This window comes from Bicyclus anynana, chromosome 20 (genome assembly GCF_947172395.1).
Source record: "Bicyclus anynana chromosome 20, ilBicAnyn1.1, whole genome shotgun sequence".
NCBI classification, from domain to species: Eukaryota; Metazoa; Arthropoda; class Insecta; order Lepidoptera; family Nymphalidae; genus Bicyclus; species Bicyclus anynana.
The window spans coordinates 10,490,288-10,506,667 of NC_069102.1; the positions used below are offsets into that span (position 1 = coordinate 10,490,288).

At 39.4% G+C, this 16,380-nt stretch overlaps 1 protein-coding gene across 12 annotated transcripts in view; it reads right to left on the reverse strand.

The window, feature by feature from the left end:
• LOC112058009 (protein disabled) overlaps nt 1-16,380 on the reverse strand; it is a 34,074-nt gene that overhangs the window by 11,523 nt on the left and 6,171 nt on the right. For 8 of the 12 annotated variants that reach the window (XM_052887648.1, XM_052887647.1, XM_024098664.2 and 5 more), the window contains 10 exons: nt 12,764-12,978; nt 10,377-10,520; nt 9,654-9,797; nt 7,583-7,768; nt 6,495-6,665; nt 3,651-4,214; nt 2,655-2,861; nt 1,579-1,736; nt 1,347-1,440; nt 12-933 (listed from right to left, as the gene is read on the reverse strand). In XM_052887648.1, the coding sequence (XP_052743608.1) occupies nt 12-933; nt 1,347-1,440; nt 1,579-1,736; nt 2,655-2,861; nt 3,651-4,214; nt 6,495-6,665; nt 7,583-7,768; nt 9,654-9,797; nt 10,377-10,520; nt 12,764-12,978 (2,805 nt within the window). Of the gene's footprint in view, nt 1-11; nt 934-1,346; nt 1,441-1,578; nt 1,737-2,654; nt 2,862-3,650; nt 4,215-6,494; nt 6,666-7,582; nt 7,769-9,653; nt 9,798-10,376; nt 10,521-12,763; nt 13,000-16,380 lie in introns of all 12 variants that reach the window. The other 4 variants (XM_024098661.2, XM_024098663.2, XM_052887650.1 and 1 more) reach the window with 2 other exon arrangements.

The following is a 16,380-nucleotide window of genomic DNA, read 5'->3' on the forward strand; positions in this document are numbered from 1 at the left end:
ATCAAACTCACCTTTAGTGTCAGGAGATGATCCACTAGGCACATCGCTTATGGATCCCGCAGATAGCCGCATCGGAGGCTGCAAATCTCGCGCTGGAATAATTTCTACCGGTATCTCTTTTATCTCCTCAACCTTTTTCTCCTCTTCTTTTTCTTTTACACCTGGACTTTTTCTGAATGCGTCTTCGACATTGAAAGAGAGCGAACTGTTGTCGATACAATCAAAGAAATCCGAATTGTCAAAACCATCAGATTTCTCGTCCGATTTCTTTCGTTCTTTCGGCACTTCGGGTGGTATCGATTCAAACTCTTCTTGAGGGGGCTCCGTTATAGTGATTTCACGTAATGCAGCATATTTATCATTTGAGTCTTCTGATTTTGTCTCAGTGACGCCATTATCGCGCGGCGATACGCTTCGTCTCGCCCTTTCTATTTGTAAATTCTTCATAACAGTCTTTATGTCTTCGATTTTTGCGTCTATCGGTTTAGGGCTGACTGAATTCCTGAACATATTGAAGGAATCTATCGTCAATTCGTCTAAGCTTTTCAACGGGCTTTTGTCTAATTCTTTTCGCTCTTCTATCTTTTGTTCTTCAGTTTTAATTAGATTCTCAATTATGGTTAACTCATTATCGTCTTCGAGTTTAGTGTCCGTTTCTATAGGGTCTAATAGTGATTTAGCTTTCAATTCCTGGTCTTGTATTTCTCGGAAAGCTGCGTATTTGTCGTAGGAGGAGTTTGCCTTTTTATCAAAATCGTCGAAATTCGCCACAAAAGTGTCAGTGTTTTCTGTTGGAGCGAAGTTATCTTCAAACTGAGGTTTAAACTCTGTGGTTATTGGCGCTACTGAGAGTGGTTTCTCTGATAATTTAGGCGTCGGTGTTATGGGGGTAATTTTTTTCTCTGGTCGTAACGTTGGATCCACGTGTACATGCTAAAAGAAGGAATGATAAACAGTTTTAGAATTATTTAGCATACTAACGGACTAAGTCAACCTTTGTTCTGATTTATTCAACTTCACCTCATTGGCTAACACAGTTATGCAAGCAACCAATAAACTATAAGCTCTCGGCGACAAACATAATCTGTAACCGCTTATGATAAGACTAATGGACGCCCACTGCTCAAAACTACGCGTGAAATTATGTTATTTACAAATTCCACGTGCAACTTTGGTCTTTTCCGAGATAAAAGTAGCATATGTTCAGCTCCAAGGTCAAATTTATCTCTATACCAATTATTTCATCCAAATCGGTTGAGTACTTTGGCCGTGAAAAGATAACAGACAGACAGACTTACTTTCGCTATTTTACATGTATGGTACAATACTACATTGGTATAACTTACCGCTTTCTCGTTTTCTGTTGCCACGTAGTTTCTGAGGTAACTGGTTAGTTGTGGTAGGGTCATCGATGACAGCGTGGCTGCAGGTACCCGAAGTCTAAAAAATATGGATCATATAAACAAATAGTAGTCTGTCGTTCGTTGAAACGTCACCTGCGACGACGCTTGAATGTGACATGTTATTTAAAACGACGCAACCTAACTTAAAGCTCTAATGGGGCATTAACTTCCTTACCTGGCGGCGAGTTCGTCCATAGTGAGCGTGAGCAGTTGGCAGAGGGTGATGTCGAACCGTTTGGCGGTGGGCAGGGGAGGCGGGGCGGGGGTGAGGTACTCGTCCTCGCTGCTGGTGGTGGCTAGCGACGACTGGCGGGGCTTCATACTGCGATCCGCCTGAAATACACATGAAATAAAATGGGAAACTGTGGCAGCCCTAATGCTTATGCCAACCAAACGATATTTCAGTGCGTTGGTCAATATATTTTAACTTTAGTCATTCGTTGGTCTCTTAACGCAACGGTTCGGTTCCACAGTCCGCTTAGCACGTGATTAACTATATTTCTTAATTGTATCTCGTTTGTTCAATAAACAGTGTCTTAAATTCAAGATTTTATTTTATCCAAATCCTTAGCAATGGCACGCAATAGATATTATAGCTAATAAAGATTAAACTTCTCTCTTTAAATATATAACTAGTCAAGAGTAGAAAATTAATTTAATAACTAAAAATGACGTTTCCTCCATGTGGCGGAGCCTGCAAGCGCAGGCACTTACGGCGACATGGATGGCGACGAATGCGACGATGCAAATACCGGAAGCGACACCGCCCCTGCGTAGGATAGCGACGACGTCGCAGTCCGCACAGACCCTCGGAATTGACATACCCAACCCTTAGGGCGAGACCTCAACCCCGAAGAATACACATTAAATAAAATGTCTCTCTTCTCTTGACTCCTCAAGTCAAGTTTGTAATTAGTTACACGCTTGACTTGAGTAAGATGGTGGATGCAAGTAAACTAATGATTTGAAAGTAAAACTTCTAAATATTGGATAGAAGCAGGCGTTACTTTGCGAAAGTTCTTCATGATTATATAATGATTTATTTATTTTGCTATCCGCGAAACGCCGACGAACCCATGCGACAACGTCACCCAGATCCGACAAAATACTCTATACGTACGTTTCACCCCGAAACCGAAGCATCCTCATATCTTGACTAGTTGCGGATGATAGCAAAATAAATAAATACAATTAAGTATAACTTCTGTTTAACTTGAAAAAAATATTATTAGTAATTAAATAAAAACTCACTAGCGGTTCCTTCTTCCTTGCAGGCTTAGGAAGCGGTGGGGTCTCCGAGCCTTCAGTTTCCTCGTGATCATGCGGCGGCCGTGGCGGGGGCATCATGGTCACGTCGCTAACCTTCTTGGGGGGTAATGGGGGCGGCGGCGAAGAGTTCTCGGGGTTCAGCTTGGATAGGGGTTGAGGGCGTTGCCTTATTGTGCTCGTGTCTGTGTTCTGGGAAGGAAGTTTGGACAGCGTTCATATATCTTTATACGAGCAATTCTTGTATGCAGGGTATTAGTATTAGTTTCAGGGGTGATAAATCGATCTGGCTAGGATTCATTTTCAGAAAATTTACCAAAAGAAAAATACCGATTAAAGCTTGCCCAGGTTGTAAATACTTGAAGTATTCGTTGTAAAGTCAGCGCCAAACAACTAGTACACTCTGAAGTTGCAACATGGCGAACTGCACAATTGCACATATCATAATAAGACCCCAGGTGTACTGGGGTGCGATTTTATTATTCTACACTCCACCAACTTTTCGTCCCTTTGTTAGAATTTGAACTTTATGTATATAGAAGTTGTCATTGAAACGAGCTAAGTTACAGCACTCTAACTTTACAGAATGCAGAAGCTGATTTTGTACGCCTCGTGTTCAGAGTGTACTAGAGTTTGGCTAGATTTATATTTTATATGATTATCTTTATTGGTTGAAACGCGTAACATTGAAATGTATAAGATATCAAACATTAATGAAATAGAGACTTTACAGACAAACGGTTAACAGAATACTTGTATCGTCGACTATAGAACTTTTTAATTTAGTAGTTTGTTCGTTGCGACTGTACATATACGTCGTTACTGATGAAACTGTTTATGTACCGAAGAATAAGTAAATAAATAAACGTGAATTAATCAGCAATAAGATTGCACTTAATTATTGCTCTGTTACCGCAACACCGGTCTAACAATGTGATGGCAATGGATGATGAATTGCATGTTTTTTTGATTATCTCTCACCTGTCGCGCCAGTCGCGGCGACTTGGGCGCCGGCTCCGGAGGCAACGACACTTGTAACGGACCGTTGAACACATTCTTCCCTATATCCAAGCTGGGCTCTGGCTTGTCCTGCATCAGTTCCCTGCTGATCTTGCTCCTCAAGTCCTCCGTTCGCAACGAGCTGATCTTCGGGAACTCCTGCATACTCGTAAAAGGATCGTCCTTGAAAGTGTCCGAGAACGGGTCGGTGTTGTCGAACGGATCGGTCTCCGCGAACGGGTCGGACGTGAAAAAACTAGACGAAAAGCTCGGTTGGGCCGGCTTAGCGATAGCGACCGAGCCCCCCGAGTGGCGGGACAGGGAGGTCATGGTGGTGGGCGGTCCGTAGGCCTCCGGTTTCGGCGGTTCCGGGGGCATGATCTCCGTTAGGAGGGTATGCGACGGTACGAGGTCTTTGAGCACTTTCTTTGGTGGGTTTTTGAGCTCCTGAAAGAAGAGTTTTTTGTCAACGTAAGGTTTACTCCGGCCGGTGCCGAGCGGGTCGAGCTCCGTGAACACGTCGTAGGCGGCGGGCGCGGGCGGCACCTGCAACAGGCATCAGTACACCATCGTATGCCACCACGTGCGCCAAGCCCCAGTGCACCGGAAAGCGCTGCGTTCTCGAGACGTGTCTTTGATTACAGACATTTTACAGATACTATTTTATTAGTAAGTTCCCTTTTAAACTATAACCGCCCGAAGACGAAGCACTTTAGATGGATTAGATTCTAGACTAGGTTTGGATGATCGAACAAAGTCATTAATACATATAGAATAATTATAGAACTATTAATACAAATAGAGATTTGTACCTAAAAGTTAACTTATGTAACGTTGTACGATCATCTTGAATTAGGCTTAAAGCAAGCTATCCACAAACAAATAAATATGGTACAACTTTTATTTTCGATCGAAATTTGATAAATTAATATTGTTCTTTTATATAATTGTTATTTTAGCGAATTATAACTTTGAATTTATAACATTTCAAGAATCCAAATGGCTATTTTTCTAGCATCTATATGAAACCTATTGGTTAATTGCTCAATGAGTTATCTTTTCATGACTAATTAATGTTTGACTGTGACCACACTGCACGTTAAGAGTAAGCCTGACTGGTTTCTATCCGCTATACGAATGGAACGCAAGGCACTTGTCAGTACGTCACTAAAAGATCTAATAATGACGAGACAAAATAATATTGTTGCATTAACTTAATTGTTGCTTTGATAACAGTAACAAATGGATAGTTTAACAAAAAGACATTAACAAGAAGTCGTAGGAAACCGAAAATGTTTGTGAAAAGCTTAGTTATTTGAAAATGTTATGATTTGCTTATGAATATGTTTTCATGCTATCACCACACCAAGAAGACCAAAAAGTATTCAATGTCGAAAAATGTTAATGAAAATATTATCTAGTGTAAAATTAGCCCGCTACCTAGCGTCGAATACGGATGAGCGATGAGATTGGGTGAGTTAGCGTTAAAATATGAGAAATAGTTGGAAGTCATATTGAAAGCATTCAATTACCTGGGCAACAGATATCCTTACAGTAAAATTGGACTTCTGTCAACAGACCACATTTAAATATCATCTGGGAATGTCAACAGAATGATGGTGGAATATATTATTATGTATTTCATACGAATCAAAGATTTTGTCAATTTACAATTCAGTTCAATACATTGACGACCATTACGTTAACGCATACCTTCAATTTTGTACAGAACAGATAATGTATGTAAGAGTAAGTATTTAATAATGTGTTGAATAACTATTAGGAAAGACCTTGCAATTGAATATTATCGAGCCATCATCCTGTAATAATGCTCCTGTGTCGCAGTAAAACGGAGGTTGCTATATTGCTATCACAATATCACGATTTAATGAAAAATATTTATAATAAAAAGCCATAAAGTAAGTAGTAGTGGAGTTTATAGTATATTCTTGTTTTTAACTCTTTAACTTTTATTTAAAGATCCACACCTCATGAGAACACTTAAACAAGATGGTCTTGCGCTGTTTTTTTGTGTCGTTGAGCCGGAATATGAGAGAATGCACCTGTGTTTGTTTCATGAGGAGACTGATCGCTGTTGTCTAAATACGAACGAGGTTACCATCAGGTCACAATACATCATGAGAACACTTAAACAAGATGGTCTTGCGCTGTTTTTTCGTGTCGTTGTGCCGGACTACGAGAGTGAGGAAATAGAGAATGCACCTGTGTTTGCGCACATACTTGTGCACTTTAATATCGCCCGCGTAGATGCACAGTCTGAAGAGAAGACTGGTCGCTGTGGTCTCAATATGGACGAGGACCATCAGGTCACAATACACCACAACTCACACAACTGTTATTAACTTAATTTTTATCTCAAAGCTATGGGACGATTGTCAAAATCGTGTACCTTTTCAAAAAGTAGTATATCTGTGACTGATCAGTATTACAAAATCAACTTCAGTGAAAACCCTTCATTGCCACAGAATCAGCTTTAACGCAATCACATTTCTGGTAATTAAGCTCTTTCTTTGGTTTAGCAAATACCCAAGTTTAACATCTGAGCCTAATTGTTTGATCCTAAATATAAATAATAAAGAGCCCATTCATTCTGAGGTCATCTATGCTATATTTTTTGTTGTAATGCAACAAAAGGGACAGCGATTTAGATTAAATTATCACATTATCTTTTGGTACACATATTTGGTTTGCTGGCACTGATTTAAATAGGTCATATGCTTATGAGGACATTATAATTGGAGAAACATTTTAGTGACAATTATTTGTGTTTTACTCTATTGAGATAAAAAGTGCAATATAACTTACAGGAGGGTCTGCCAAGTCATCGACCAACGTGGCTGGTTTGGGTTCGAAGTCTCCAGCGACGTTGGTGAGGTCGAAGGTCAAGGCTGGCTTGCTGGGACTGAACGGGGCCCGAGTTGGTGCGGATCTCGCTCTAGCTGCCGGTCCGCTGGGCGGCGGCGGGAGTAGACCCTTCTGTTTTTATCATAAGAATAAATGTTTTGTTTTATAAAGTAATATCAATACATATAAATAGAAAATTGAAGTGTCTTCATCATTAATCATCATCTTAAACAACCCACATTCGACTCATTGCTGAGCTCCAATCTCCTCTCAGAATGTGAGGGGTTAGGCCAATAGTCCACCACGCTGGCCCATTGGCAGACTTCACACACGCAGAGAATTGAGAAAATACTCTGGCAGGTTACCTCACAATGTTTTCCTTCACTGTTTGAGACATGTGATTTTTAATTTTTTACACACATAAAGCTTCACTTTAGTTCATTACATTTGCTAGAAAGCTTTTTAAGAATAGTCAGAAAACTTGCACAATTAATTTAATTAGTGGTCGTCGAGCGATTATTATTATCAATGATATTAATTAACCTTCTATCTTCTAAACAGCATCTTATTATAAGCGGCTAAATTTTACATTTGTCGCCAATAGCTTAGATTGCACAACTGTACTAGCCAATGAAGTTGACACATGTAGAGGTAGGGTAGAATAGGGGTAGTGTAAGGTTAGCTAGGAAAAGCCGTGATAGCCCAGTGGATATGACCTCTGCCGGGTTCGAATCCGGTCCGGGGCATGCACCTCCAACTACTCAATTGTGTGCATTTTAAGAAATTAAATATCACGTGTCTCAAACGGTGAAGGAAAATCATCGTGAGGAAACCTGCATACCAGAGAATTTTCTTAATTCTCTACGTGTATGAAGTCTGCCAATCCGCATTGGACCAGTGTGGTGGACTATTGGCCTGATCCCTCTCATCCTGAGAGGAAACTCGAGCTCATCAGTGAGCCGAATATGGGTTGATAATGAAGAAGGTTAGCTAGTTAAAAATAAAAGTCAGCACGACCAACGAGACAATTAATAAATAGATTAAACTACCAGTGAAGGCACGATGAAGGAGTCCCCGAATGGATCAGTGGAGGGCGTGAGGCCTTCGACCTGAGTGAGGCCTCTCCGCAGCGAGCACAGCTCTTGCTCCAAGTCCACTAACTCCGCGACCCCGCCTTCCGCTTTAGCTTCCGGCTTCGTAATCGTCATACTCGCTTCCCCCAGCGTTGGTATACTCTGTGGACAATGGACATACACACAAAATTCAAATACTTGATACAACAATTCATACTTGATACAAAAAGTTTCGACAGAATAGTCTGTATTGTCGCCAGCATTAGGATTTCCTGTAGAGGAAAAGTCCATATTTCGATCAAACGGGTTATAGCCCTCAATAACGGTGTTAGGAAGTCCTTGCAAGACTGCTATGTATAACAGTGGACGTCCAATGATGATGATGATGAAAATCCTACACTAAGGTCTTGTGATTCTTTACACCCAATATTGTGCGGAAGATATTGCTTTAGAAATGAATCGCCTTTGCAAACGATTACGAGTATAAACTTTTAAATCATTTCTTCTTTCTAATATAACAATTCCTCTACTCTTCTATGTCAGATGTCACTTTGGAAGACACTAACCTTAACCACAAAATACATAATAATTAAAGTTACTATATTGTACGTATAGTTTGTCATGCTCTCAAAATTTAAAAATCTCACTAATAGTCATAAAATTATGCATATTACGTTGTCACAGGTGCAGAAACAGACATTTTATTCATCGGAATTTTCATCTTGAAAAAAGTTTTGTCCTCGAAGAATAACAGAAAAACTTTTATATCTATTTCTGGCATAAAATTGGTAACCTTATAGTGTTTTTCAGATAGAACGGGTACGGTGACAGTCGGCTGTACGACGTTCATAATACGTACTACTATCGTGAATCGCGGCAAACTTTAAAGAGTGAAACGAACTATAATTACAATATAATAATATTAAACTAAACAAATTGCTTCAAGGTCACACAAAAAATATATATATATTATAATATTATATTTTGTTACCAATTGCTCATTGCAAATTGCTATTTCAAATGAACACTAACCGTTCGTAGAAAACTTCGAGGAATGAAGGCTTTTCTTTGACAGGCCGGTGTTTGTGTAGTAGCAATTATGTGTGGCATGTCCTGCGGTTACTACGAGTGTTTGGCTTGCGGTGTTTGTTTGTATTGTTGAACGTAAACTTACTATGTTCACGTATGGTATTTTGCATTTAACTGAGATATGCAACAAAATCTATATTTGTGATAAGAATTGTTTTATATCATTGATCATCAATCCTCATTATCAAGACAGACAATTCAGTAGTTACGGCGATAAGGTAAGGGATTGGTCAATTTTTATCTATTTTCTTAAATAACTTAGCAACCATTTATTTTAAAAATATAAAGGAATATATCTGAGATCCTTTTTACAAGATCTTTCATTTAATTTGTCACTCAATGTAGTTAGTTATTTTTCATCTTGCCCCTTCAAGTTCAGATTTTATCTATTCACGCTTCACCTCAGCGTTTTGGGTCTTAGTAATTAATATCTAAAAATCGCAATTTAAGTCCTTTATTTTAGAAGCAAATTTCCTGTGACAGACGGAACCCTATAGCTACCTTTCGGAGCTTACTGTGGCGTGGAAGACAAACATTCCGAAAGACCACAGTATAAAAGTGAATAAATATTAAGACCTAACAATTGAATTAACTAATGTGGCTATGTGGTTAGTTTATACGCCGTAGAAGTGGGTGTGAGAGGGATACCAGAAAAATCTCAAAGACCTCACTAGAACTGCAGCAAGTCCTATATTAGAATGGGTATCTACTCGTAAAGCTGCTCTAATCTTACCAAATTTGGCTAGACAAGGGACAACACAAGCGGAGGAGTGTAGTCGATTTGAAAGGATATCCTTAACCCTACACTCATTGGTCAAAAGTCCAGGACTCTGCTCAGAGATTTCCTCTCAGCCATGCGATGGACTCGCAATCCACCGGTGAAACCATGGCATGCTAAGATATTTGTGACTTGGTCTTGATATTTGTGTGATGATCTAGTAATATGGTATAGTGTTACCTTGGTTGTTTTGGTGTCTGTGATGACGGTGACATGTCGGCTGGTCGGCAAAATCTTGCCCTCTAGCTGTTGTTTGGCCATCTCCACCTCCTTCTTCTTCAGCTCGAACACCACTTGGAACAAATCTCTCATTGCTATAACTACCTGGAAATGGAAAAACATCATTTTACAACATTAAATACGACATAGCCAAAATTTACTGAAATTAAAAAAAAATCTAAAACCTATAAAAATTCTGCACTGATAAATTTTCTGGACAGTCATACTTAAAATACTTTGCAAGCACAGATACTATTACGCATGTAGCTGGCACCATGTTGTATACAAGCTCCTTACTCTTTATGTAACATGGTGTTGCTTCTAAACGGCACATTAAGCTGCACCATTAGGTACTAAGTATTTATTTTACGTACAAGTATGCTGCATCCGTTGTGAGTAGTTCATTTAAATTGCTTATTTTTCTCAGTATGTATAGGTCTCAGATACGCCATGCATTATCGTGAAGACTGAAGACACAAAATCGACTAATAGCAGCGGCATCAAAAATAGCGATCTCTCTGACGTCCCATCGCATCGAAATCGACAAAAGAGTCAATCAATTCAACAAAAAAAGTAGTAGCCACGACTTCATCATATTGTGCGCGATGCTACCTTCTCGTATAGGAGAAAAGCCTGTGCCCTGTAATAGACTTTTGAAATAGGCTTATGATGGTTCTGACTCACTTGACTAGCTGCTTTATCAGTCTTGATGCCGAAGAACCGGTGTCCAGTGTCGGGCGAGCCGAATATGTAGCCGAAGGCGCGTGAGTCCGTCATATCTTGCGCGATGAACGATATCTTGTGCACTGGGTGGTGGTATAGCGAGTCCTGGGAACATACCACCGCAATGTACTGTAGAGTATAAAGTACGAGAGATAACCCGATACTCGAAGATGATTTTAGTGAGGTTTAACTAGCGGGCGGGGAATTCAGTTTTTTACAGATCCCGCGGGAACCATGGAGTTCTGTTTCCGGGATGAAAAGTAACCAAATCACCGCAAAATTGACAAAGTTCCATCCCCTAGTTTATCCCCTTAGGGTTCGAATTGATCAAAATCCTTTCTTAGCGGATGCCTACATCATAACATCTACTTACATGCCATATTTCAGCCCGCTCCGTTCAGTGGTTTGGGCTGTGTGTTGATAGATTACTATGTCAGTCAGTCAGTCAGTCACCTTTGAGTTACCTATATATTTAGATTATTTGACTAAAGAAGCATGTAGGAATACGTCGCAAACCGAAAGAACGCTGCGTCCCACAATCCTGAAGGCAAAGTGCATCTGTGTGCCTATATATGACACTAGCTGACGCCGCGCGGTTTCAACCGCGTGGTTCCCGTTCCCGTAGAAATACGGGGATAATATATAGCCTATAGCCTTCCTCGATAAATGGGCTATCTAACACTGAAAGAATTTTCCAAATCGGACCAGTAGTTCCTGAGATTAGCGCGTTCAATCAAACAAACAAACAAACAAACTCTTCAGCTTTATAATATTAGTATAGATTATAGCTGGAAGACGGATAGATATGGTGGTCTGCACAAGGTTTTCAACTAGGGGAGGCACTATACCGATTGTTTTACCTATACAATTTCGGTATGAGTTCTCAAGGTCGGCAGTGCATGGTTGCGCCTAGTGTATGTAGTGCTCGGCATTGCAGATAGATCGATTTGGACGATATTTCTCATAGAAAGATGATTTTAGAGATCCTGTGTACAATGAAAATAAGATAATCCAAATTAAGGGATTTTTTTTTAAATGCGAGAAATGCTTTGAGAAAAGGTGGGTAATGCCCAAGCTCTACCGTTTTATACCCACTTGGCAGGGAAACCTCGTGCCCCCGTATATGACCTACTACTACAAGAGAATCCATGCATACGTAAGAAGCAGTAAGAAGGTCCCATGCATATAAGAGTAGTCTTTGTGTCGAGCGAATTCTATTAGACATATTCATAAGTGCATGTCGTAGATACACATTCATTTTAAACGGATTATAATTATGTAGCCTAGGATTAATGCGGGAATTATAGTGCAGTCTTCTGCAGTAACTGATTGTATTGTTAATTGTAATAACGTCAAGTCAGGAAAGAACTAGATTCAGAAGGTTTTCTGGCTGTACATTTGCTGTAGGTTCTTTAATCCGCAGCAGTCTATCCAGCCTCTACATTCTGTAAGGTTACATCGATGTAACATCCTTTGTTTCCATGGCAACTTCGTTGTCAGTCACATTTTAAGCGTCGTCTAAACATAAAGTTCAAATTTGAATAGGCAAAAAGTTCGTCGACGAGTGTAAAATAACGAGCGAGCGCCAATGCTCTCTGATATAGATTTGAACCCTAAGGTTAGCATAATAGTGGTGAAAGTGAGGTCCTATCCATGGGTCCCCGCACACGGGAACTATGCTACAGCTACAAAACCACCGACTTATTTTCTGTTCTTTTCATACATTTTAAATGGACTCACCGCACACGGGCGTTGCTGTCAGTGGTCACCACATAACGCCGCTTCCAGGTTTAGGTGTCGGCGTTTGTGGCTGCGGCGCCCACCGACGTCACTGCCCGTGTGCGGCGACATTAAGGCTAGAGTTCTCGGACTTAGAGTGATGTAGGGACTATGGATATTGTAAGCTGTGTGACATCTCCGTGACTGTAGTTCGTTCTATGTGTGTCACGTATGAAAGAAAAGACCTCTACTTTGCTGTCGAAGCTATTCAGATGTTGTGTTTTAAGGTGAAAGCAGACGGATTCGAGCCGCACGCGTCAAACGAGTCGAACGAAACAAATTTTAGAAGTCCCGTGAAACCTCGAAATCTTCTCCGCGCCGATACGTCCGAATCTACGTCCACCTTTCAGACACATATAAAAGTTCGTTTCATTCGATGCGTTCATCTCAGATAAGTGTGCGTTCATCTTTAAAGATCATCTCTTCCATCAACTAGCATCAAGAGCGTACAATTTCATTTATGCATAAAAAGCACTGCCTGCTCCAAAAGTTTCCTGGTATTGAAGAAGGATTTAATCTATTTTTCGTATTTAGTACACCCCACTGGCTAGTAAAGTAGTCCAACTCACCCCAGTCTTGTCATCGCGCAGCCTCAACCCGTCAATAGCCACATGCACCTGTATCCTCTGCTTGTGCTCTCCCGCCGCCCGTATCGCCATCTTCAAGTCCGCCAACGCTTCCTGGCACATCCTATCCCCCCGCGCCTCGGGCACTTCCAGTACACCGATAAGTTTGGCGCGAAACGACACCCCCTCGCCTAGGAAGCGGCCCGGCTCGTTCTTGTCTGCGAGAGGTTCATAAATGACTATAGAATAACACGGTGAGCATGTTCTCAAGCTAAAAGATGAACGGCGTTAGTACTATGAGCATGTAAGATGTGAAAGCATATTTCACTGTGTTCACATTGGATTTTGTGACTAGACTTTTACTGAAAAACGGTAGTTTTAGTCCAGGATCTGGGAAGCATTTTGCAATTGATTACTAGCAAGTGCATTTTCCGTGAGTTGTTTAATTTTGGTGAGCCTCAACTTTTGGGTAGTAACAAAGTAGGAGCGTGATAAAGTACCACGCAATTTGTAGGACAAAGTGGCTGTTAAAAGTTGAGCAACTATTAATTAAGCAACTGTAAAAAAACAGCTGGTTAGAAACAATTTTGATGACCTCGTTATTGATACAAGTTGGGCGAAGGGGAGTTCCTCAAAAATTGTTTTGTTCGTCTTTTTTAGAGAGTAAATGTAAGAAGGATCATGTGGGTTTTCAGCTTAATTTGTCAGTTTGTACACAATCAATTATAGTTGAAAATCAGACCAGAAAGATCAAGACAGATTAAAAGTTGGACAATTGGAACATACATAGTTGAGTCATCACCTATAATCACTCAATAAACTTTGGTATAAATAAAGTAAGACACACACAATGGTCCAGGATACTACGAAGTAAATTTTCCCTGAGTAACTTCATCTTGATGAGGTGATATTTTTACATATGCTTCATTATGAGATAAACAACTTAACAGCCACATTGTCTTACAAATTGCGTGGTACGTTATCACGTTCCTTCGCTCAGAAGTTTTTATTACCTAGTAACCTTGTTAGCTACCAGAAACAAGAATTTTCATACATAAAAAAGTTGAGCGACTTATTAAGATGATGCTACTCACGGAAAATTTACTTGATAGTAATCAATTGTAAAAATGCTCCTCGGATCCTGGATTACCATAATTAGTTTTGCTATGCTGCAGTACTGTCATCTGCCAATCCGCTACCATTGTGAACACAGTCAGATATGTGATATATCCTAAAGTATATCAAATGCTATAAATAACAGCACACATAAACACTCAACAGAAAAAAAAATAACATGTAAAACGTTGAAATTGTGCAAATCATAATGGAAATACAGTGCTAATTTCTAAAAAATCTACTCTAATATAGATAAAGATGAATAAAAGAAAATTTACTAAAACAACTACCCCTGTAACTAAGTGGCCGGACGATTCTCATTCTACGATCGCAAACGCTTCGAAAACTAGAAAAATGTATGGGAATGACATTTGCTATCGACAGGTCACGTGATCAAGATCTGTAGTTCCCATACATTTTTCTAGTTTTCGAAGCGTTAGAGATCATGGAAAGAGAATTAACATGTCACTTGGCTAGATGGGCTGCTCTACTAGGGATGTAATATTTAACTTTTAAATTCTTCATCCGGACGTCGTTTGGCAGGACATTCGACTGGACGCCAAAATAATAAAGGTCTTTGTCTGGATCGCTTCGGATTCGCATTCGAGAGAGTTGGCACCGAACGGCTATTAAATTTTACGATAAATCTAATGGTCATGCTCGACGATTCCGCAGCAATCTTTGTTGTTGAGATCGTGTAAGTTAATTTTACAATGTTTTTACGAACGTAAATTTTTTTTTCATTTCTTTGTCATCACTGAGCATTGAGGGCAGCTAAGAAATTCACTCGTAAACCTCGCAAGTATTCAAGATCTTTGTGAAATGTCATTGATTAGGCAATCGATAAATTTACCAGAACAACAACATCGATGTAGATGTTACCTCTACGAACAGCAATGTATTTAGAATATAAACAAACGTACCAAATAGGCCATTAGAGCAATACAAAATTTCACTGAAACTTCACTTCAAAAACTGGCAAAAGTTTTAATTAAAACTGCATTGTACCTCGGCTGAGCAGAAATTTCGAATCCGCTTTTTTAAGAGTCATTCTCTGCGTTACAATAAACGCGAAACTTGAAAAGAACGTGAGGATGAAGTTGAGTGCAAAATAAAAATGAACTCTGTTGTCCTATTTCGGTCCCTGTTTACGGCATATCACTGGCTGGCTAATTGAATTTCCTGCTTTTAAATTTAGAATCTCCTCGACCGGGGGCCGGTGCCTACGTCCTGGTCATGAAACCCTAGTACCTCAATGAACAAAACCATGGCTATCTTTATAATAAAGCAATGAAAGTAGGGTGTGCCACAATTATAGAGACCAGTGCCTCCAAAGGATACTTAAGATATACATTTATTTTTATAGAATAGCAAAATCTACATAATATCGAACGTAAGACACAATAAATATTCTCGTAGATAGTTAGTTGAACGTACCGTAACGTCTTTACAAGGATTACGCGTGTTGGTACTCCATTTTATTAACTATCAGCAACCTTCACCTTTATAAATTTTAACCATAACTTAATTAATATCAGTCAAATAAATAGTAGTGTTCTATGACATATCTTTGCCAATTTGTAAAAAATATAGGTATTTTGATAACTTGATTTATTGGCCTACATACCAAATGTGGAAAAACAAATTACTAAGCGATAATTGTCCCAAATTGATTAGAACTTAAAAAACCAAATAAATAAGAAAGTAAACTAGTATATTAAAACACGTAACTAAAACCTAAAGTAGCTACGCTCCGTATTGCGTGTTATTTAGTATTTCCACTATCGAACCGTTTATGAACTCCTGGTACGAGGTCGAGCATTATATCAAAAACGGAATACTGCATTCTGATGATAAAGATAACAAATCAGACAATATTCTAGAAACGTTCGTTATAGAACTATCTCACTATACGTGTACTCCTAGCTCAGACTTGTTTAATATATTCTCAAATTCCATACATTTTACTCTAAGCTCTTAAAGCCCAAAAAGCAATATCCATACAAACACCTACAAAGTTACCTCTTCCCTATCAGGTACTGTTTCATATCGATCTGTTGATAGAGTTTATCGTGCATAAAGCCGGTGTTTTTACAGGTTTCCTAAACAGTATCGTTTAACCGTTTAACCCCCATTATTAGATTACACTAACGTGCCTAATATGCCTACGTTTTACAAATATCTACTTACAAGACTGATTAGTAATCTTCTAAACTTGCTGAATTAAAGTTGAACTTTGACCATATTCTTACCGCGATGTAACTTATTAGCAGTCTAACCGATATGCGTTGAAAAACAAAACGAATATGCGTTGGAAAACATCTATTGTAGCCGTTTAAAAATATTGTAATTACCTATGTCTGACGTATTTAAATGAAAACGTACCTAACGACTTCATGGGCTAATGGTCAAAGTACATATTCCAGAGCGATATGAGATCAGTTTATTAAAAAGCATGGATGCCAATTAATTAGTGGGGTTTATTACGCATATACGCTATGTGG